Here is a 23,536-nt window from a genome sequence, read left to right as displayed (position 1 = left end):
TTTATCTAATTATGTTTAGTATGCATTTATCTAATTATGCTTAGTATTTACCATGTGAAACAGCAGTTTTTGACAGTGATACCAGACTTACCAGTATTATCGCTATGCTTCTACATTTGGAACAAGGTAGAGCTAATATGTGGATGTATCTCTAAGGCCTTTCCTGAGTTCTGTACCCCCCACCCCCAAGTGATGGAAACTGTTAGAATGAAGACAGGAACAGCAGAGCCTAAGTCCATAATACTGCCAGTAGAATATGAAAAAATAAGCATAATACCTGTGTTATGCTTATGTGTATTGTATTAAGGATTACTCATTCAATGGTCTTCAAACAAATTCATTCTGGTTGATCAAATGGGGTTGTGAATATTGGGCCTGCTGAATGGGGACTCAAACTGAGACCTTGGAATTTGTGAATGCTCTCTCATGGACCTCTCTACACTCATTTATCTCAGCTAGAATCAGAGTACCAGGACTCAGTGTGAGAGCTCAGCTCCAGGGTTCAGTGCTAGGTGTGCTCTTACTTGATGAAACCAGAGACAGTGACACAGCTGTGCTAAATGTGTGTTAATGGGGATTTGGAAACATGCATAGCTACAGGTGGGTTTCAAGCTTTTGACATAGAGTTAATCTGTTACTGCCATGGTCCAAGACTGCATGCTTGATGAAAAATATTACAGTACATTTTATCATTAAGTGAATAAAACCACAGAAAGACAATGGTTCTTATATAACTGGTTGGTTTTTATGCTAGTTAATATGTAAAGCAACTTTTTCAGTGCACCCATGGATCATATGAAATCTGGAATTTGCACTTCCAAGGAATGTGTCCTCGGTCTTGGTGGTTTCTGTTTAATCCTGGTGTCACATGACCAATTATGACAACTCACAGCACATCTCAGGTTGATCCCCAAACTTTATTTGATAAATATACTAGTCTCATCTCCAGGTATTTCATTCAACCACAAATGAATATTCCACTACCCAAATCCGGAGTGAGGAAATCTGGAATCTGGAATGAGGAAAAAATGAAAAGTAGTAAGGGTAACATTCTAATTGCTCCTATTTAAAGTATTCTCAACTCTTTGTAAAGTATTATCCTATAAATTCTGACAAAGAGATAAATTGGTAGAAGAATGTAAATGGGAAATTCTAAATTTTTATAATTATTATAGGATAGGAAGAATACCATTTTTCAAAGACAATGTCTATAATTAGAGATCATGATACCCTGTGGTATCACACTCAAATCTAAGAATCTCACGGTAGATCTTCTGTGGCGATGCACTCTGACTTCTGATGCCCTGAACCTTAGATTACCCCAGTACTAGTATCTAAGTCTTTGTTAGGCATTCCTCCATACCTTTGAAAACTAACCCCAAAGAAACGATAAATGTTTAAGGCTATGAATATGTTAATAACAAATTTCATCACTAGTCAATGTCCAGATTGAAAACTCATACTGTAACCCAACAATTTTTACACGAGGATTGTATTTTGTAGTCAGATAGACAATTCCAAGAGACTCTTCTCACTAATTATCAGACATCTGGAAATACAGAATCCTCGAGCATGAGAAAAAGCAGAGCAAGAACAAGAGGCCTAGTGTTGAAGCCCCAGCGCTGGGATCAAAACAAAACAAAAGCTTTTTGAAACTTTATACTTTTTACTCACATACACACTTTAATTTTTTAATCATCCTAGGAAATCAAAGACATGTTCTTCTTTTGATGGCTGAGTCCTAGCTGATGAGATAATCCAGATTATGTACTGATACGTATTCTTTATTAAATCATGAGCAGCATTGCTATGTGCCTCCTGATGGAGTTCAGGAGGAAGGAAGAGTGTTAGGGGACTGAAAAACCTTCTTTTCCCTTTCTACCAAACCCTTCCAATGACTTTCACTGCCCAGCTACAAATGAAAACTCCTATAGCTGGAGGAAGCACAGGAAGAACAGCTGGGGCAGCCCAGCCTCACACTTCTGCTTCTCTGAGGTTTATATTATGATGTATATCACTCTGGCAGGCTCACTCCTAAGTTGCTGACAGTAATAAGTAGTTGCATTTTTCAGGGTGCAGCCTGCTGATGGGGAGAGTGAACTCTGTCCCAGATCCACTGCAATTGAATGGCACCCCAGATTTCAAGTGAATTGCATAATAGATGAAAGATTTAATCCGTTTCCCTGGTTTCAAGTTCATACAAGAATAACTCATTATTTATGTCTTTACTGGCCTGACCACTGATGATCACTCTGTCTCCTAGAGATGCAGGCAGGGATGCAGACTGGGTTATCTGGATGCCACATTTGGTACCTGATATTAGAAATATAAAGGTAAGTATTCACATGGTTAATTGTGTTAGAAGAGGATTTCCTTGAAAGGCCACACAACAATGGGCATACCATGTTGAGTAAATATTGACTGTTGTCCTTCCTTAACTTGGGAGCCAGAGCAGTAGGAGCTGGGGGAGTGGGAGAGGGGCCCTCCTGTCCATGCTGTGTGCTGACTGAGACTGCTGCATAGGTTATGAGCAGACTATGAAGAATTCCTTAGGACACCTGGGCTGTGTAATGAGGGACACATGCAAACCAGCATAGCCTGGACTAGGTGAGCACAGCTATGTGGCTGACTCATCTCAGTAACCTTAACATATATCAGGACCACAGGACTGAAATATTCTGTTGTTCAGTAGTAATGTATCCTATTTGCCTCGAGGATCATGAAATCTTCCCTTGTGATCTTCCCATTTTTTTCTTATGATGTTAACTAACTAAAATCTGTTTTTTGCAGACACAACCAAACCCTCTAATATTCTACTATTAAAAGAATCTGAAACATATTAGAAATTGGAGAGGGAAAATTAAATTAAGAACAAAAGTAGGAAACAAGCAGAGCAACAGAAAGAGAACTATATAATGCTACTCTACTAGAGTTGACCCAGCAAAGAATTTAAAACTCTGAAAGCCTTCTCAATAAAGAATCCTTTCTGCACACTGCTAAATATGGAAATGTGATTTCTGAGAACACATATAACACTAAAATATTTTATATTTTCTTCACTATTAAAAGACCATGATCCTCATTTTTAGAACCTAAACTCAGAAGTCCTAGTAAATCAATGGAAGATTAGAGCTGAGCATTTATCTCAGAGATTGAGGAAAGGTAATACCTATAGTGAACCTGTACATGTCTTTGTTGGTGCAGCTGTATGGGAAAAGATAATAGGAGGAAAAGACCTCTCTCTTGAGACTGGAGTGACATAAATAACTTCAGTATTTGGTGTAACATCTCTAAAGACTATGCCGCCTGCATCTGTGGGCCAAATAAATCCATTGCAAAGGTTTGGATCTGTAGGATAAACATGGTCCATAAACATGGCCCTGAACCCTAATCAAGGATAAAGAGCAGTACATGGAGATTAAAACTGGTTTCCTTGAGCTGAGAAATAATAGCTTTTCTTTTGAGTGAGAGTAAAAGCAGAGAGATGTCATACCTTAGGACTTAAGTATTAAAGTCCATGTAATAATTTGTGTAATTCACCAAATATTATACCATTTTCATACTATAGCAATACTACAGATCAGTCAAACTATTTAATAGGAATTTCACCTGCCAGACACGTGGTAGCTCACACCTCAAATCATAGCTAGTCAGGAAGCTGAGACTGAGGATATTGGTTAGAAGCCATACCAGGCAGAAAAGTCCCTGTGAAAATTAGGTCCAATTAATCACTCCAAAAAACCAGAAGTGGCACTGTGGCTCAAAGTGGTAGAGCACTACCACCTCAGTGAAAGAGCTCAGGGGTAGAGCGCAGGCCCTGAGTTCAAACCCCATAAATTAAAAAAAAATTTTCTTGCAATCCCATTTGTCCAACCTTTCTTTGATTTGTTGTGTTTCTGGGTCTCCATTAAGAATATTTGGGCCTGTACCAAGGAGACCTAGGGTTTCTCCTATTCCATCCTGTAATGTTTTCAGAGTGTCTGCTTTGACTCCAAGGTCTTTGATCCATTTGGAGGTGATTCTGGTGCAGGGTGATATAGAAGGATCTAACTTTATTTTTCTATAATTAGTTAACCAATTTTGCCAGCACGATTTACTGAAGAGGATGTGTTTCTTCCATTCTATTTTTTTTAGCTCCCTTATCAAAGATTAGATGGCTATAGATTTGGGGGTTCATTTCTGGGTTTTCAATTCTATTCCATTGGTCCTGAAGTCTGTTCTTGTGCCAATACCAAGCTGTTTTCACTTCTATGGCTTTGTAGTAGAGTTTGAAATTTGGTATTGATATTCCTCCAGAACTGTTCTTTCCGTTGAGGATCATTTTTACTATTCAAAGAAAGGTTGGACAAATGGTATTTCATGAAATTGCAAGGCTTCTGCATGGCAAAGGACATAGCTAGCAAGATCAATAGAAAGCCCATGGATTGGGAGAAGATCTTCACTAGACATACAACGGACAAGGGTCTTATATCTAAAACATACCTGGAACTCAAAAAATTAAATCCCCCAACAACAAATCCTGAAAGAAACAACTGCCCAATAAATAAGTGGACTAAAGACTTAAAGAGAAACTTCTCTGAAGAGGAAAGAAGGATGGCCAATAGACACATGAAGAAATGCTAAACCTCTCTAACCATAAAAGAAATGCAAATCAAAACAACATTGAGATACTACCTCACCCCAGTTAGAATGGCTAAAATCAAGAACTCTAATAACAACAGATGCTGGAGGGGATGTGGACAGAAGGGAACCTTACTGCATTGTTGGTGGGAGTGTAAACTTGTTCAACCACTTTAGAAAGTATTATGGAGGTTCCTCAAAAGACTCCACATAGAGCTTCCCTATGACCCAGCAATCCCACTTTTGGACATTTGCCTAAATGATTACAAACAAGACCACACTAAAGCTACCAGCAAGACCATGTTTATTGCAGCATTATTTACCATTGCTAAGATCTGGAACCAACCCACATGCCCCTCAGTAGATGAATGGATCAAGAAAATATGGTATATATACACAATGGAATTCTATGCTTCCATCAGAAAGAATGACATTGCCCCATTTCTTAGGAAATGGAAAGACTTGGAAAAAATTATTCTAAGTGAAGTAAGCCAAACCCAAAGAAACATAGGCCCCATGGTTTCCCTTACTTGTAATAACTAATGTATGTCTGAGTCAAGCAGAAAAGTTCAGATATGTTGATGTTAGGTGGAATGAACACCAAGATAAGTATTCAAATGTATTTTACTTTCATGAGATTGTTTCTAACATATTTATAAGATGATTCCTTTGTTGCTTTGTAAGGTCCTCCCCCACAATATAACTCCTGTTTTCACTGTATTTGATGTTGGAGGGGAAGGAAAAAAAAACAAATTGTTTAAATAGGGATACTGGTGGACCCATTGCAAATGAGATATACAAGTCGTTATGTAGAAAAACAAACTTTACAACTTTGGTGGGGAAAGGGGGGAGGGAGGAAGGGAGGAAGAAGGGTGGATATGGGTGGGGGGGCTGGATATGGGAAGGGATAGGTAGGGAAAACAACAGACAAAGCAACAACGCTTAATAAGAAATGTACTCATTATCTTGCCCATGTAATTGTAACTACTCTGTATGGTATTATCATAATAAAAAATTTAAAAAATTAAAAATAAAAATAAAAAAATACAATTCCACCCAAATAGTGCGACAGAATGATTAAGAAAGAATTGTATTAATTTGTGATTATTTTAAAATTATCCTAACCTGTACACTTTTACACTTTCTTTTCATTTAAAAGCTGGGATTGTCAGAGTTTCTATTTCTTTTCTTGCCGTATTATTCCCCAATCCCTGTTTTTTTGTGGTGTGATCACAACTATGAATTTCACAGTTAAATTAGATTCCACAAGGTGGAATAGCAAGCCATTGAACCCAATGTTTTCATGTCTGTTTCTACAGCAATGATTGAGATTTTTCCTGGCACATCATTAAAACAGCTGCTAAGACATAAACTTCTTGATTAGAGATGAATGGAGATATTAATTTCAGAATTCCATCATCCAGAGATAAGAGATTGGAAATTTCTATTGGTTCTGGTCCCCAAATTTGTTACACTTGGTTAAGGAACCCCTTAAAATGAATACTCCATTCTCCAATATGGAAATACGGAATGAGGAAAAATGAAAAGCAGTAAGAGTAATATCATAATTTCTTCTATTAAAATAATATTCTTAGCTCGGGAAAGAATTGTCCTATGATTCTGACCAAAAGATAAATTTCTAAGGGGATGTAGATGGGAATCCCTTAATATATAATACAGGATAGAAGGAACACCATTTTTCAAAGACACTGTCTGGAATTAGAAATGTTGAACTTGAATGCAAGGAAAACAACTACAAAGGGTATTAGTATATATCTGATGATGTGCTAGGTACCATTGCAGATATTTCATGCCAATTATCTCTTTTCATTCTCACAAGACTATATATATGCCCATAATATGCCCAATTTATTCAACTTCTATTAGAAAAATAATAAGTAGGAGAATCAGGTTCTGAATGAAGATTGGGCTAGATTACAATGTCTGAATTCTTTCCAAATATACTATTAGTTTCAACACACACACACACACATACACACACACACACACACACACACACACACACACACAAATAGATTGCTACCTGAAAGAACTAGTCCTTTGGTATTCAAGTACAATTATTTCCTGATATGCAAAGAGAAGTAAAGAAAGATCAATAGTCAATGTTGGCTCAAATACATTCAACTATATTCTAGGGTTATTCTCTAAATGAAAAATTTGAGAGTTGAGCCATAGTTACTATCCTAGCCTGTGGAACATTTATTAGCTGTCAGTGCTATCACTGGAAGCCTTCTGTTTTGTTTTGTTTTGTTCCAGAGTAATTGCCCCTCCTACGGTCTCCTGAACAGTTGATTGATTGAAATTCCTATGAGACTGAGGGGCATAGGAAAGGATTTAAATCAGCAGTCAGATACATGAACAAAGGTAAATCCAGGTTACCTGCAAAGGTGCTTAGAGCAAGTGAGGATGTAATTACCTCACCACTGGCTCTCTCTGCATGACAGAGGATCACATGATTAGACATTCTAAACTTTAACACAGCTAATCCCTATGAATGCACCAAATAATCTCATTTCTATTAATGTCATTGTCCACCACTCAATATGGAAACTTCAGAATCTGCTTCTCTGTATTAAAACAGTTGGAGCTTATTAACTTGCCTGCCTTCAATGTAGCTGAATTAATAGTAAATGATGCCAAAACTCACAGTCTTCAGAGGAAATATCTTTCCTTTCTCTTAGAAGAGGCATCAACATGTCTGTGCTGGGAAAAACAGTGGGATAAACTGGAGTGATAGTACAGTGCTAATCCTTGCCACTGCTACAAATCAAAAACATTATTCCAATAAATTTCAGAACTTGGCTTCCTCCACGAAATACCCTTAGCAGCAAGAGGCACCAGGAAGAGCAGCTGGGGCAGCTGAGCCTCACACTTCTGCTTCCCTAAGAGGTTTATGCTATGACTTGTATCACTGTGGGAGGGTAACTAGTACTTTGTTGACAGTAATAAGTGGCAACATCTTCAGATTGCAGGCTGCTGATGGTGAAAGTGAACTCTGTCCCATACCCACTGCTACTGAACCTGGGTGGAACCCCAGGTTGCAAATTTGATACATAACTGATCAGGAGCTTAGGAGCTTCCCCTGGTTTCTGCTGGTACCAGTGTAAATTGTCATAATTATTCTCACTGGCATGGCAAGTGATTGTGACTCTGTCTCCTGCAGAAACAGACAGTGAAGGTGGAGACTGGGTCATCTGGATGTCACATCTGGCTCCTGGTAGAGAAACACAAAACAAAATCACCATAGTATTAATCATAATACAAGAAGACTTCCATGAAGTGCTAGGCAGCACTGATCACACTGGACTGAATAGATCTCCAGGTTGACCCTCCTTACCTTGGAGACAGAGCAGCAGGAACCCCAGGAGTTGAGCAGGGGCTGCCATGGCTATGCTGTGTGTTGAATGAGGCTGACTCCTGCACAGGTTGAGACCAGCTATTAGAAATGCTCAGGCAGTGGGCTGTGCTCTTGGCACATGCAAATCAGCAGGGCCTTAGCACAGCTGCAGTGATGGGCACAGGCACAGAACTGGATCATCACAGTAACTCTGCACAGATTCAGTGACCCAATAAGTCCTCTGTCAGACCTATCAAAAGAAAATCTGAGCATAGCTAAAGCCATAAGCATAAGGCTGAGAATGAAGAACTTATTAGGATGGGGCTTCAACTTAGACACAATAGAAGAGACTCAAGCTCATTCTGTAGTCCTACTTTGAATATACATAGATGCAATTTTGTTTGTTGGTGTATGTGATATTACATTTAGATATATTGAGTTGGTATACTAAAATCAGGGCTGGTTATACAACTCCACAGAATCCTTCCTACTCCAAACCCTTTAGACTCATGAATTCCCAAACCCACCCTTGTGCTCCTGCTGCTGAAACAGAGATTTTCACCATTCTGAAGATACACAATGGCATGAATAGGTCTGGAGAAAGTGAAACAGGAGCCCAGGAGAAACACTAGATCTTACCCTCAAATATGAAGAAGCTTTGTGTCCAGTACTTACCATGGACAGCTCCTCTCCTAGTGACTTTTATCACCCAGGGCAGCATACATGTTTAGTGGCTTTGTGGACACAGGTCAAAACACTCCACAACCCACTGACAGCCTGAGCTCTGACCAGGGTTGATGGCTTTGTCTGGTAAACTCCATATGGTATAGCAGAGCAAATGCCCAGTGGTCCTAGGTCAGAGCAAAGCAGAAGAATTTTCCCTGCAGAGAAAATGTTTTTCTTACTAGTTCAGATTTTGTGCTCTATAAGGAGATGCTCTATTGATCCTTTAAGGTCTGTGGACAGACTTCCTGTGTTTCTTAATTCTAATTCTGTGTTAATTGCCCTTGAAGGAGACAATATTAAGAAAAACAAGAGGCTGTTTCACAGTTAGACTATAGGAAGAGAAGTGAAAATTGGAAAAGAGTAGTCATAAACTCTAGGAGGTTATTTTGATTTACCTGGACATTAGTATAATATGACTGAGTTGCCAGGAAGGACATAACTTACTATAGTGAGTGACCTTCATAGGAATAATTTACAGAGCACTGGATAACTACCGATGACCCTAAGCACCCAAAGACACTAAAATCCCTTAACTGTGCCTACCAAGTTCTGAGCTCCTATTTTATTTGTATGTAACCCAATAATATAAACCTGATCCTAGACTTCCATCTAGTGGCAAAACAGCACACAGGCTCAAATGACATGATATAAGAAAAAACACCTTGCAAAAGGTATCTCTTAATGAGACTGTCTCTGCTTTTATCATGAAATCTGCTTTCTCAGCTAGCTGCTCACCTACAGGAAGGATGGCTTGCTCTGTTACAGTCTGACATGCAGAGCATCTCTATGACAGCAAGATAGAATTACTTGGGACAAGTTTCAGAGGATACATCTCTATACACTAGCAGAAGAAATAGTGCAGCACCAACTCACACTTAGAAGTCCGAAGGCTGGGAAGGAGTGGGCTATTACAACATAATGATGGCAGAAAGGACTCAGGTTCCTTCTATATGTCTACTTTACCATAATCAGGTAGACTATTCAATACCAGGCTTAGTGTTTCATGGTGTCAAGAAAGCTGTGGTGCTTCTGCCAAGTTCTCTTATAAAACTTGCAAAAAGAATTTGAAGGAAATCTCTTAGATTTCCAGTTTATAGAGCAACACAATCTTTTAAAAGAACTGACCAAATTTCCCAACTTTCTCTCTCTCTCTCTCTCTCTCTCTCTCTCTCTCTCTCTCTCTCTCTCTCTCTCTCTCTCTCTCTCTCTCTCTCTCACACACACACACACACACACACACACACACACACACAAACACATACTTGTAACATCTCATTTCTGAGCTGATATTCCCCTAATCTCTAATTTTGTCCTGGGTAGGGAGACACTGGCCTAATGTTGCCATGTACAGCAGGGAAGACCTGTGAAATACAGAGCAAGACACTCATTCTTACTTTGCTGTTATATAAGATAGGAGCTCTTTTGTTTATTTTGGAATTTGTTAGCCATCTGATAGTCTTTCTCTCACATTGAGCTCTTATACAATGCCAGATATTAGATCTCAGTAGTTGACAAACTCCACTTTTACTTGTGATGCTTTTCTTCCATCAGTGTTTATTGTTGATCCTTTTCATCCATTGCTAGAATGGAATCTGTAAGGAATATAAAACAATTCCGCATATAAGATGATGCTAAGTGAAATGAACCTCAAATAGGGACACAAGACTTTTTTTCTTTGTTGCTGTTGTTTTTAATGTACCATGTGAATTTTTGTTTCTTTTGTATGTTCTTCACCCTGGGATAGCCCCTGTTTTCACTGTATTTGATTCTGGTGCCCTACATCTTATATACACATTTTTCTAATTTGGGGAGGGAAGGGAAATAACAAAATGCTGAAATAAGACTACAGGTTAGCCCATTGTAACAATGAGATGTACAAGACTCTATGCTGAAAATAAACTTTACAACTTCGGGTATGGGGGCAGAAGGAGTTGAGGAGATAGGGAGGAAAGAAAGAGTAGTAGGGGAAAACAAAGGAGGAGGTAACAATGCTCGATAGGAAATGTACTCATTACATTACCTTACTCATGTAACTGTAACCCCTCTATAAAGTATCTTTACAATAAAAAAATCCCCTTCCCAGTCATTCAGACATCTATTTCAAGATTAAATTTTAATAGGCAACCTTAAATTCAGAAAACATGTTAGTCACAAGACACTTATAATGGGCTATTAAGATATATTCAAAGTGTTAATAGTGTAGTTTCAGACAGTGTTCCTGGAAGAACTCTAGGGTATAACGTCAGGGTGGGATGAAAGATGAGGTCTCCTGATCTAGAGCTCTCCTGTCTCACAAACCTGTGAGAGCAGATTCAGATAGGCATAGCTGCTGGGTCACTTGTCACGTGAAAGCACTTAAGGTCACCAGGCATGTGAATCAATGACCACAGATGTTGTGCCGTGAGGTGTAACACTGTGAATGATCACATTCCTCTTTTAGGTCCATATCTGCAACACTGACGTGAAATGATGACAAGATTTGCCTCCTTAATTTCTAATTGAGGCACCCTTGTTCTGTTTTCAAGTAGGGTAGAATAGAGCTCATGTGCTATCTTATCCTTCCTTTGCTTGAAAGTGTTTTAATAGGTCCCCATTCATATAGGCAAACTGCCATATGTTGAATTAGTATTTTGCTGCTGCCAAGATCCTCTCCACAAAAAATGGTTTTCATAGGACTGTTAAACTGGGAAAAAAGAACTTTTATTGTACTCATTATAGGATATATTAGTATGGAAAATTTTGAATTCATGATTAATTTCTTAAATAAAAACATTTTGTTCAGTCTAGCTTTTTCTTATTACTTCTATGATAGCATAATTAATATATGTTTCTGAATCATCAAAATTCTACAGTGATTTTTGTGTTTTGTATATTGATATATGTTCTCACTTTGAACTCAGATTGTTTTGCATTTTATGTGTTAAGATTGAGTCTCATTCTGATGCCAGGTTTGCTTCCTGGTGCTAGGTTTCACAGGTGTCCACCTCCCAGATTATGATAGCATAGTGAATGGATCTATTTAGAGTTCATTGAGTGACTCATGAATTACTTTAACATGGAAAGCATTCACTATCAGCATCCAGTATGGTAAAATGTGCTTTGACCTTCATCACAATTTTGGATTTTTTTAAATTTATTTTCAGCATGTATGGGATCATTTTATTTCCATTTATAAACTGATCTTTTCCTTAAGAATTGAAAAAAAAACAATAAAACTCAAGCTCAACTGTGTAATTGCAAAATTATATTTATTTTCATATAGATCTGTGATAGACTATAAGTCTAACATGCATGACTCCCAGAATTAGATTATCAGTTCCAGAATACTCTCTCCCCCTCACCTTACACATGCACACATACAGACATCACAAACCTATACAGTCACACATTAAAGAAAGGAAGGAAGAAGGAAAGATAGGAAGAGAAGGAAATGGAAGGGAAATGATAGTGGTTTATATTAAACTGTTTTTAATGAGATTTCTCCAGGATATATATTTAGTTTTACATTGTATTTTTAATGGTGTTGAATAACATTTATTCATTTTAACTGTGGATAAACTGTAAGTAATTACAACTGAGTATTCATTTTCATGTCCTTCTTTGCTTCTCCTTTAGGATCATGCTCCCCTATGTGTGCCTTTGGACTGTGAAGGAATACATAGTAAGTAAAAGCAGAAGGCAATAGTCGAGGAAAAAAGAAGTTTCTTCATACTACCAAGTGATATACTGTAACACTAGATACCACAATGCTAAATCACTAGTGATCAGTCAAACTGCTCTAGTATTCTTGCCACAAATTCAGCCTCAATTGTTACACTTACACTGTACAAACAAAATAGAGAAACTGAGGATGAGGTTTCCAGTCAGCTCTCCAAGCATCAAGTCTCACTGCTCCCTTCCCCTAAAGGTTTAACCATAATTAAGATGCTGTGCCACCCCAGGAGACACATACAAACTGGTTGTCTCATGGTTTCTTACTAATTTGGACAGATGAATTCCTTGACATATTTCTCTGACACAGAACTAGGGAATATGCCCTGCTTGTTCCACACTGAAGGGACAAGTTTACAGCTGGGCTACCCAAGCAGGTAGTTTCATATTCAAAACTGTAGCACTGGGACAGTCGTTGAGTCCAATGAGCAGACAGTACTGTGTTCTTTCATGCTCAGAAACAATGCTGCAGATAGTTATTTTTTTAACTTGCTACCACAGGAACTGTCTGGGGCCCCAGAGAATATGCTGAAATCCAAATGTGATGAACCACAGAGAATGGTCTGGGAAGGTGGCTCAGTGGTAAAGTGCTTGCCTTGCATGACTGAGGCCCTGGGTTCAATTCCTCAGCACCACATAAGCAAAAAGAAAAAAGCTGGAAGTGGCGCTGTGGCTCAAATGGTAGAGTGCTAGCCTGGAGCTGAAGAACTGAGGGACAGTGCCCAGGCCCAGGACCAATTAAAGTAATTGTTCCATAACTGTGTAGTAGGCACTGACTGGACCTTCAGGAAGTGAAAGCCAGTTCTCCATGGATAGCGGGCAGGCGTTATGGAGTCTAGGTCCTTCCATCATCCCCATGGATTCTCCAATAATGAGAGGGGAGTGCACGGTTCTGCACAAACACTGTGAGACAGATTGATGATTTTTCACCAGTTACTTATTTACTACCAAATTATTATGGTTGGGTTATTGTTTTGTTTCATACAACAGAATATATAATTTGGGTGGGGAGAATGGGAGGAAAATGAAGGGCAGGGCAACAATGTTCAACAAGAAATGTACATACTACCATACGTGTGTAACTGTAAGCCCTCTGTAGATCACATTGACAATAAAAGTTAAAAAACAAAACACCAAACAAGAAGAGCGAAGAGTGGGGATTTTCCAAGGCAAAGGGAACCTCTAAAAATTACCGACCTTACTCTCGCTGTTTGGTTGACAAGTTTCACAGAAGTACAAGTTAATGCTGCTTTTGGAAATTTCCTCAGTCTAACAGATGGAATCCATGAATGCTCATCCTGGAGGATAAGAATTCCGTCTCCCATCATTGGCAAATTACACATGAGCAGCTGTGGGGCTACAGAGCATACCTTCACACCTTGTTTTCACTTGTGCAGAAGTCACTGGATGGCTTAAATCAGGTCTTTCAGACTGATAGTTAAGCTCTCTTGTTGATAGTACAATAATCTACATCTTAAATGAGCACGTTTGTGGACCACAGGTGAAGTCAGCCACAAACCCATGTCACTATCCTGGCATAGATCCCCCACCCCAGGATAAAATAATGATCCTATCACTAGTTTAAATGATCCTTTAAATCTCTATATTTTTATTTTGATGTTTAAATACACTTTGATCCCATAATTTGGAATCCTTAGGACTACTACATTGTTTGATTTTTTTAATCAGGAGAGCAAACATAATTTGTGTCCTGTTGGATAAGCAAAAGAAAGAAAAATATGATGTTGAAAAATCTTTTTTCTTCTACCAAAACCTTGCAGTAACTTTCTAAGCCTGGATTCCTGTGAGAAGCACTCTCAGCAGGGGAAAGCACCAAGAGAAGCAGCTGTGCGGGCAGCCCAGCCTCTCACTTCTGCTTCCCTGGGAGTTCTATGTTATGGCTTGTATCACTGTGGGAGGAGCAATGTAACCTTGTTGACAGTAATAAGTGGCAACATCTTCAGGCTGCAGGTTGCTGATGGTGAGAGTAAATTCTGTCCCATATCCATCACCACTGAACCTTGATGGAACTCCAGACAACAAAGTATCTGTAGCATAGGTCAGGAGTTTTGCAGCTTTTCCTGGTTTCTGCTGGTACCAGGCTAAACTGTAATCGATGCTCTCACTAGCCCTGCAAGTGAAGGTGGCGGTGTCTCCTAGAGACAGCGACAGTGAGGATAGAGACTGGGCTGTCTGGATTTCACACCTGGCTCCTTTGTGGAAACATGAAAACAAATATCCACACTATTAATCAAGTTATCAGAGGGCTTCCTGAAGAGTAAAGAATCCTGGATCACACTGGGCTGTGTTAAAGCCCAGCATAGTTCTTCCTTACCTGGGATCCAGAGCAGCAGGAGCCCCAAGAACTGAGCAGGGGCCCTCATGTCCATGCTGTGTGCTGACTGAGATTGACTGCTGCACAGAGTGTGAACAGACTGTTATGAAGTCCTGAGGGCTGTGGGCTGTGCCCTGGGCACATGCAAATCACTATGGGTTAGACAGAGCTAGAAGAGCTGCAGGCTTCTGAATGTCAGTAACTCAGCAAGAGCTGTTTCCCCAGGTGTTCATGACCATGCCACAGCAGGATACATTTGTCTCTAGAAAATGTGTTTGTCCATCAGGAAAAAACAGCAAGTAAAAGTGGAGGATATAAGAGAACCCTGAAGCATCAGTCAGTCATGGATTTATTGTCATTGAAAATTGATAATCCTGGGCTGGGAAGGTGGCAGTGGTAGAGTGCTTGTCTTGCATGCTTGTCTCAGCACCACATAAGCAGAAAAGGCTGGAAATGGCACTGTGGCTCAAGTGGTAGAGCACTAGCCTTGAGCTGAAGAGCTGAGGCACAGTGCCCAGGTCCAGAGCTCAGGTCCCACGACCGACAAAAAAAAAAGAAAGAAAGAAAAAGAATTCTGTTTTAGTTTGAATTAGTTTGAGTTGGGCTCTTAAATTTGCATTCCAAAACAGCTACCAACAGTACCAAAATCAAAGCAGTTGGTCTATCCTACTGAAGAGTTTCTCTGTGTTGTATAGTATTTATCTTGGACTTAAACAAAGGCTACATAGAACCTTGGATTAATTTTTGTGTAACATCACACTATTCAAAGTCTCCCTACATACTTAGAGAAATGCATGTGACTATTTCCTGTTTCTGGCACCGCTGCATTTGAGTTCTGGGACAATCCAGTTTTTTAGATTTACATATGGCATAATCATTTTGTGATTTACTTCCTACGTATGTAGCCTCTTATAACTGGCTTTCTGTATTGTTGGCACTGGACCAACCATCCCTATGATTTTTATATTTTGAGCCCTGGGGCTACATTAAACCATATTGTTTTGCAGCTTTTTAAAGATGATGTAAATCTTCTGCTTCCCATGTATTAAGGATTATAACACAGATAAAAGTGGACTACAACTTTGTGTTGTGGGAAAGAAGAGGCTCCAAGGAGACGAATATGAACTAAATTTCTTTTCCTTTTTCTTGGTTTTGTTTTCTGGGTGTGAGTCCAGCGGCTTGAACTCCTGAGATTTTGTGCTCAAGACTAACACTCTAGCACTTGAGCCACAGCTCTACTTCTAGCTTTTTGCTTGGAGATAAGAGTCTCATTGGCTGAGCTGGAAAGGTGGCTCAGTGGTAGAGCGCTTGCCTTGCATGCATGAGGCCCTGGGTTCGATTCCTCAGCACCGCATAAGCAAAGAAGAAAAAAGCTGGAAGTGGCACTGTGACTCAATTGGTAGAGCACTAGCCTTGAGATGAAGAGCTAAGGGACAGCACCCAGGCCCAGACTTCAGGCCCCACAACCAGACCAAAAAAAAAAGAGTCTCATGGGTTTTCCTGACTGGTCTGGCTTCAAACCATGATCCTCAGATCTCAGCCTCCTAAGTTTAGGATAACAGGCATGAGCCATCAGCACATAACTGAATATCTTTTCTTATATAAAAAAAACTATTATAATCTAGTATATGTCTGAGTCAAGCAGATAAGGTCAGATAAGGTGATGTTAGGGAAATGAACCCTAAGATATGTATTCAAATGTTTTTCCTTTCATGCTATTGTTTCTAACACATTTGTAAGATTATTTCTTTGTTGCTTTGGATGTCCCTCCCCAACAGTATAACCCCTGATTTCACTGTATTTGATGTTGGTATAATTTGTGGAGGGGAAGGGGAAAAACAAATCATTTAAATAGGGATACAGGTGGACCCATTGCAACAACTTTGATGCCGAACTCTACAACTTTGATGCGGGGTGGGGGGATGGGTGGAGGATTGGGTAGGGGGGAAAGGATGGGAAGGGATGGGAAGGGGAATCAAAGGAGGAGGCTACAATGCTTGGTAAGAAATGTACTCATTATTTTGCCCATGTAATTGTAACCCATCTGTACAGTATTTTCACAATAAAAAAATCTAATATATATGGAAAAAAGACAAAGAAAATGTGTTTGTCTCTGGAGGCCAAACAGAGACCAAGTTGACTTCTCTGTTAACTGTAGATCTGTGTTTCTTTCTGTGTTAGGACATTCTTTTATTTCAAAGATTTTATATAAGATACTCTACATGTTCAGAAACCACAAGAAATTAAGGATTTTGTGACATTTGCTATATGTGGATAATATTAAAGACAAAGAGATTTCCACTTTTATCTGAGTCCCTAATTTCCTTTATGTGATATACCATCATTATTAGCAGCCAGTGATACAATGGGTTGTAAAGAAATAAAGACATGCATACCATTATACATACATGGGGATGATAGATGATCAAGTGGAACACGAGGGATAACTGTGTAGGCTGTCACCTATCTACCTATGCATACAAATATACAGAAATATATAGACGTATACTAAAATGAAGAAAATAAAGCACATAAAAGATGATAATACACTTTAAATAACTTTTCAACTCTATAGGAAAACCCAGAAAAAATGGAAGGATTTCTAGGTTTATTTGAAAGAATTAACAGCTATATCCCTCACAATTCTACCAGAGGCTCACAATAGCCCCATAGGTATGTTCATATGACCATATAAATGGTGCTAATCAAAATGATCTTTATAAGGTGGAAGCTAGAATATTTGTTGTTTTTTTGTTTCTCTTTTTTTATAATGTACTGTTTGCAATTAGTTCTTTTTTGTTGGTTGTGGTACTTAAATTCAGCCTGGGCACTGTCCAGTTTTATTGGTGGTTAATTGGAGATAAGAATCTCATGGACTTTCCTGTCTGGGCTGGCTTTGAGCTGCAATCCTCAGATCTCAGATCTCAGCCTCCTGAGTAGCTGGGATTAAAGGTGTGAGCCACCAGTGCCTGGCCGCAGGTAGTCTTTTTTTTTTTTTTTTTTAAACTGGGACAAGCTATCCCAGCAATGGATCCTGAGATAGCCACCAGGACAAAGTCAGTTCTGACAGTGGAAAACCATGGAGAGGAATAAGAGGAAATGACATCCTAAATGGGCTCACTTTATATTCACCTTTTCAAAATTAATCAGCACTGGGAGATCAAGAGAAATAGTTGTTTGCCCACCTAATGTCCATACCTGTCTACCTTCTAACTGGATAGAAAGTTAACAGTCTTACCTTTGTCACCTGCTATTTGTATTTATTGTAACCTCTGACTGGTATTCCCAATCAGTGCATAATGCTCTCCTTTACCCAGTTACACAAAAGAACCTGGACACCCCATTCCTGCCTTCCTTGCCTCGAGTCCAGTTATTCCTCCCTCCCTGTAATGGGCTGCAACCGGGCTTATACTCCAAATGGCACATTTCTGGCCCAGGGCCAATGTGTGTTCTCCTGTGCCATTCATATTAACTGACCTTGTCACCTTATCAGCTTTTTGCCTGATGTTTCCAAAAGTCTCTTTCAACAAGATAACATCTCCCACCCTACATACCACCTGGGAACAAGTCAAGGCCATCCTGTTCCTACAGGCAACCAGAGACATCATTTACACTGCCCTGCCTTGCCCAGAGCAGCCCTAAACCCCAAAGGACCCCAACTCCAGATATTCCTTGATGGCCCCAGGGCAGCAGGAAGTAGGCAAAAGAATCCAAGATACCCGTTGGCTCTGGTACCTTTAAATAATTCGGCTACCTCTTTTTCAGGTTAAAAGATTACTCCCCCTCTTCCAGGATGCTGGGAATGCTGTGTCTCCAATTTGAGACAGAAACAGCAATTTCAGGTCTTTGATAGCTCCTTCTGGGAATAACTCCTTCCATGGCATACTCCTCTTTTGGGCTGCTAACAGCAATTTTTTCCTTAACAGCAATTTTGCCTTTTATAAATTGTCTTGCATTTTAGACAACTATTCTCATGGAAAAAGGAGGGCCTTTACCAACCACTGTCAAGCAGATGCTTCTTGGATGGTGCCCAGCCGAGCAACAAAACAGGGACCCCTGACTACTTACAGCAGGAAGTAGCTCCAAAAGAAATCACCTTCACCCATACCCCTGGCCTTGTACCCCTATTTTTATTAAACAACAGAGTGGGGAATGTAAACATTATGCCCACCTCAGCTCCACCCAGACCTGCTGGGCCTTCCCTCTCTCAGCCCAGACTCACCTGAACTCCCATCTACCTTACTTCCTTCCCTCAGCCCTTGTTTCTACCTAGATAGCAGAGGTCTCCATGCACTTTCTCTCTGGGGAAAATATGGCTCCTCTAATAAACCTCCTGTGCCTACCTGCCTCTGTGTGGTCCCCTGGGATGGATATGACAGATCCTTTCAGTTAATCCCTCCCTTGTTTTTCTCCCACTCTCCCTTCCCTCCCATCCCTCCCTCCACACCAGTTTTGAAGTTCATTTCCAACATATTGTCGTATGACTATTGCTATTGCTAAGCAGGAACTCAAAAATGGAGGGACATAGGATGAACAAAAGCAGCAGTGGTACTCATTTGAAACTATATTGAGAACTAACTATACATCCTATGGGTGTGGACAAGCAGGAAAAACTGGGAGAAAATGAGGGAAGAGGTGACATCCAAAAATAAATGTATATATTACCTGACATAACACAGTAACCTCTCTGTACATCACCTTTATAACGACAATAAAAATTTTCAAAAGAGAAAGCTAGAGAGAGAACTATTCTGTCTGTAAGCTAAAGAAAGATACTGGATGCATTATAAGATGAATCTGTGTAGAAGCAATGACATAATGAAGTTTATAGAAATTCAAACATTTAGCCAGGTGCCAGTGGCTCATTTCTGTTATCCTATCTACTCAGGAGGCTGAGATCTGAAAATCACAGTTCAAAGCCAACCTGGGCCGGAAAGTCCATGAAATTCTTAACTCCAAATAACTATTAGAAAACCAGAATTGGTGCTGTGGCTCACGTCGTAGAGCTCTAGCCTTGAGCTGAAAACTCAGGGACAGTGCCTAAGCCCAGGTTCAAGGCCCACAACCAACCAAAAACTAAGAAAGAAAGAAAGAAAGAAAGAAAGAAAGAAAGAAAGAAAGAAAGAAAGAAAGAAAGAAAGAAAGAAAGAAAGAAAGGAGAAATTCAAACATATCTACTTCCAAGACAATGTAAAGAAAATAAAAAGAGTAGCTACTGACTGGGATGTAATACTATAAATTATTTATCTGATAAATATCTATAAAATATTAAATATTGAACTATTATAACATATTTAGAAAATGTTATGAATGTGTATTTCAAATTAAGTAGTTAACGGTTGGGACACTGATAGCCATCACCTACAAACCAGGAAGAGTCACAGGTGAGACCATCACATCTGGACCTTGTAAAGGTGATGGCTATAGGAGTACAGTCTGAAAGCCGCAACCTCAAGCCTGAAGAGGGAAGACACGGGAACCATTATGTATTCTTCTTGTCCCACCAATTCAAGCAAATAGTATATACCAGATTAGAAGAGGAAGCCTTCAACTATGGGACTATCTAAATAAATTTAACTAAAATGAATGAAGTCATAAAGTAGTAGAGAGACAGAGATAGATATTTTATTGATTAATGGCCATTATAATAAAAAAATCAAGGAAAAATCCATGAAGGACAAATTTTGAGAATGCAAGAAGGACCTATCATGTGTTTTGCCCAGGGCATTGGAATATGGTCATAAGAGTATAGAAGATTGGAGCAAGATCAATAATTGCCTTTATTAATATTATTTAGAATATTAACTAGGTCCATTCTGGTCTTTGATTTCTTCTTGGAGGTGGAAATCACATATGAGGTAAAAGCCAGGGACTTTGCTACATGAATTGACCTCTGCTTTGGAGATTGATCTTTGACTCAGAGAATGTGGAAAAAGCTATTTTAACCTGCCACTCAAATTTGTCAAGAACAGCATGGGAGGAGGTGGGCAGTAGAAACTACAGAACAGGAAAGAGAAGTGAATTCTCTTGTGCATGAAGCAAACACCGCAGCAGGCCTAGTTCCCCTATGAAACATCTTCAGGAGCAACTGAGGCAGTCTCATTGAGAGCATTAGTCAGGTTTCTTGCAGCAAAGTGCATCACTGTATAAGGTAAAGTTCCATCCTGCTGAGAGAAATAATATACAGCATTTCAGACTTCATGTCATTCATTGTCAGGGTAAACTCTGTCCCATACCCACCACCACTGAACCAGCATTTGTCCCTAGAAACAACAGTAATAGTATATTTAATGATGGGGTTGGCAGCTTCTCCTGGTTTCTGTTGGTACCAATGCATGTCATAATTGATGTCTGTGCTGGCTTTGAAGTGGATGGTGGCTTTGTGTCCTCCAGCCGTAGGCAGGAAACCTGGAGACAGCATGAGTATTGTTTCTTCTGTCTGATTATGGATGGAAATAAGGATGACAAGTCAATTGCATCATATTTTCATAGGATGAAGAATATCAATCCCTTTTGAAAATATACTATTTGGTGAAGATTCTGAGGACTTAATTCCATAAAGAAGAGAAAGTGTTTCTCTTATGAAAGAGCTAGAGGAGAAAGGCTGAGAATCTGAGCCTGTGATCACATCACCTTGGACTTGAACTTCATGTGCAAGTTAACTTCTCAATTAGCTCAGCAGCATATCTATATGTCTTCAGAGATTTAATTACATACAGGAGAATATGCAAATATCATGGTGCATGGTATAGCACAGGAAGGAAGTGTTGACATGGCATATCATGCATAAGTGTTGATATCATGCATAAGCTTAAAATGTTTCATTCCCATTCAAAGAGACCTTGGATTATTCCTATGTTTATGTTTATTTTTAATTTTACTGTCAAGGTGATGTACAGATGGGAAACAGTTACATAAGTAAGGTGGTGAGTATATTTCTTGTCTAACTTGTTACCCCTAAGTAACTTTTTTGAATATTTTTATTTTCTAGTAAATAGTTATACAAGGGATTTGCCATTCAACACAAGTTTATAAGCACAGTGCCTCTTAATCAATGATGCCCCTTTTAACATTCTTACCTACCCCTCCCACCCTAACTCTTCCCTTTTCATTCTTTAGAGTATATTGGATTGTTTTGCCATTTAACAAAGCAGTTTATGTTTACAATGCATCTCAATCTATGTCATCCCTTCAACATCTTCACCGCCTTTGACCCACTCTTTCCCCTATTTTTTCTTGATGCAGTCTTGCCTGCATTCTATTCTCTTGCCTATCATTCTTCTACACTTTTATTTTGCCCCTTCCTCTTTCAAATACCCATTTCCTGGTGCTTTTGATGTGGATAGAATTCCTATCAGTAAGAGGTGAATTGTATAGTTCAATATCTGGCAACCTGCATTGATACCTATAGAAATGTAATATGCACAGCAGATTAGAGCTTATAACAAAATGTTAAATTACAGTGCATGCATCTTCTCTTTGTCTACCAATACAAATGTATTAGAATATGGACAGGCACTACTAACATTTCAATGTACCTTTTTCACAAAGTCTGTGTAAGAAGGATATTTTCTCAGTGGACCTCTGTGTATCTATGCTAATAGCTAGAACACCTTAAATGTCAGTGACCTGGGGGAAGTGTTTAGATCACTGAAGGTGCTGCCTTTGGGAAGGTTAAAGGAGTAAGTCAGATCTCTTAAGAGTCAATTGCTATGATGTGAAGACAACCAAATATTCAGCCTCTTCATCATCTGGCTTTCTAATAACACACCATGTCCTGATACAGACATGACAGCTCTCACCTGAGAACAGACAAGTAAGGACACTGCACCTAGGACTTTCTAACTCTAAAAGTGTGGATTAAACAAAACTGTTCTTTGTACAGTGCTCAGGTACTTTGTCTTAACAACTGGGAATGAGCTAATGAAAGTATGTGTATGTGTGTGTGCACATGTATGTATATGCAGATGCACATCTATGTGTGTTTATCATCTGTGTTAAATAGACATTCTTAAAAGAGGCTAATAGAGAAGTAAGGAGAATCACTTACCTTTGATACTCATCCTGTAAACACAGCAAATTTTTTTTTCTGCCAGTCCTCATTCTGGAATGCAGGGCCTAGGCACTTTCCTTGCACTATGCGTACTCAAGACTAGTGCTCTACCACTGGAGTCAGAGGTCTACTTCCAGGTCTTTTTGGCTAATTAGAAATAACAGTGTTCCTTTCCTATCTGGGGTGGCTTTGAACCACAATCTTCAAATATCAGTCTCCTGAGTAGCTGAGGTTACAGTTGTGAGCCCTGGCTTGGTCAAGGCTTCTTAGACCTAACAAGGAAAACTTTTGTTATCTTGCTGAACTGAATATTCACATTCAGTAGATCTGAGAGGTTTATAATTTTGCATTTGTCACATGGTCATCATGATGTTGATAATGTTGAATTCTGTACAAACTCTGAAGAGAAAGAAATAATATTGCATGCCTACTTAGTTGAGTTTGCTTTTTATATTGTTAAGAAAGAATTTGGTTTGTTTGTGAAGAGATTCTTACATATTTCATGCAAAAATTTCATTTTCCATTGACCTGTGACTTAATGAAATTTTCTTGTTTACTTGCAATATGCTGATGATACTTAGAATCAGTGTGGAAATGTTCTTGGCTAATGAAATCCTAAACAAATCCTTGAGTTTTGGGTCATATGACCACAAAGTGTGGCCAGCTCTCAACTTCTATTACACAGTTTCTACAGGAAGTGTATTTCCCAGAACCCTTTTCCGTCTCTGGTTTC

General features: G+C 39.2%; 1 gene segment (V, D, J or C); it reads right to left on the bottom strand.

Annotated features, from left to right (window-relative positions):
- Window positions 1-14,305: 14,305 nt before the first annotated feature.
- On the bottom strand, window positions 14,306-14,805 carry LOC138804386 (immunoglobulin kappa variable 1-39-like). The segment is given in 2 exon segments: window positions 14,306-14,628; window positions 14,751-14,805. Coding segments are annotated over 2 exon segments (378 nt in total).
- Window positions 14,806-23,536: the final 8,731 nt, after the last annotated feature.

The sequence above is a fragment of the Dipodomys merriami genome, unplaced genomic scaffold, assembly GCF_024711535.1.
Source record: "Dipodomys merriami isolate MVZ:Mamm:240054 unplaced genomic scaffold, mDipMer1.0.p SCAF_36, whole genome shotgun sequence".
Taxonomy (NCBI): Eukaryota; Metazoa; Chordata; class Mammalia; order Rodentia; family Heteromyidae; genus Dipodomys; species Dipodomys merriami.
The sequence above is the reverse complement of the archived record's forward strand: the minus strand, read 5'-3'. Positions and strand labels throughout refer to the sequence as shown.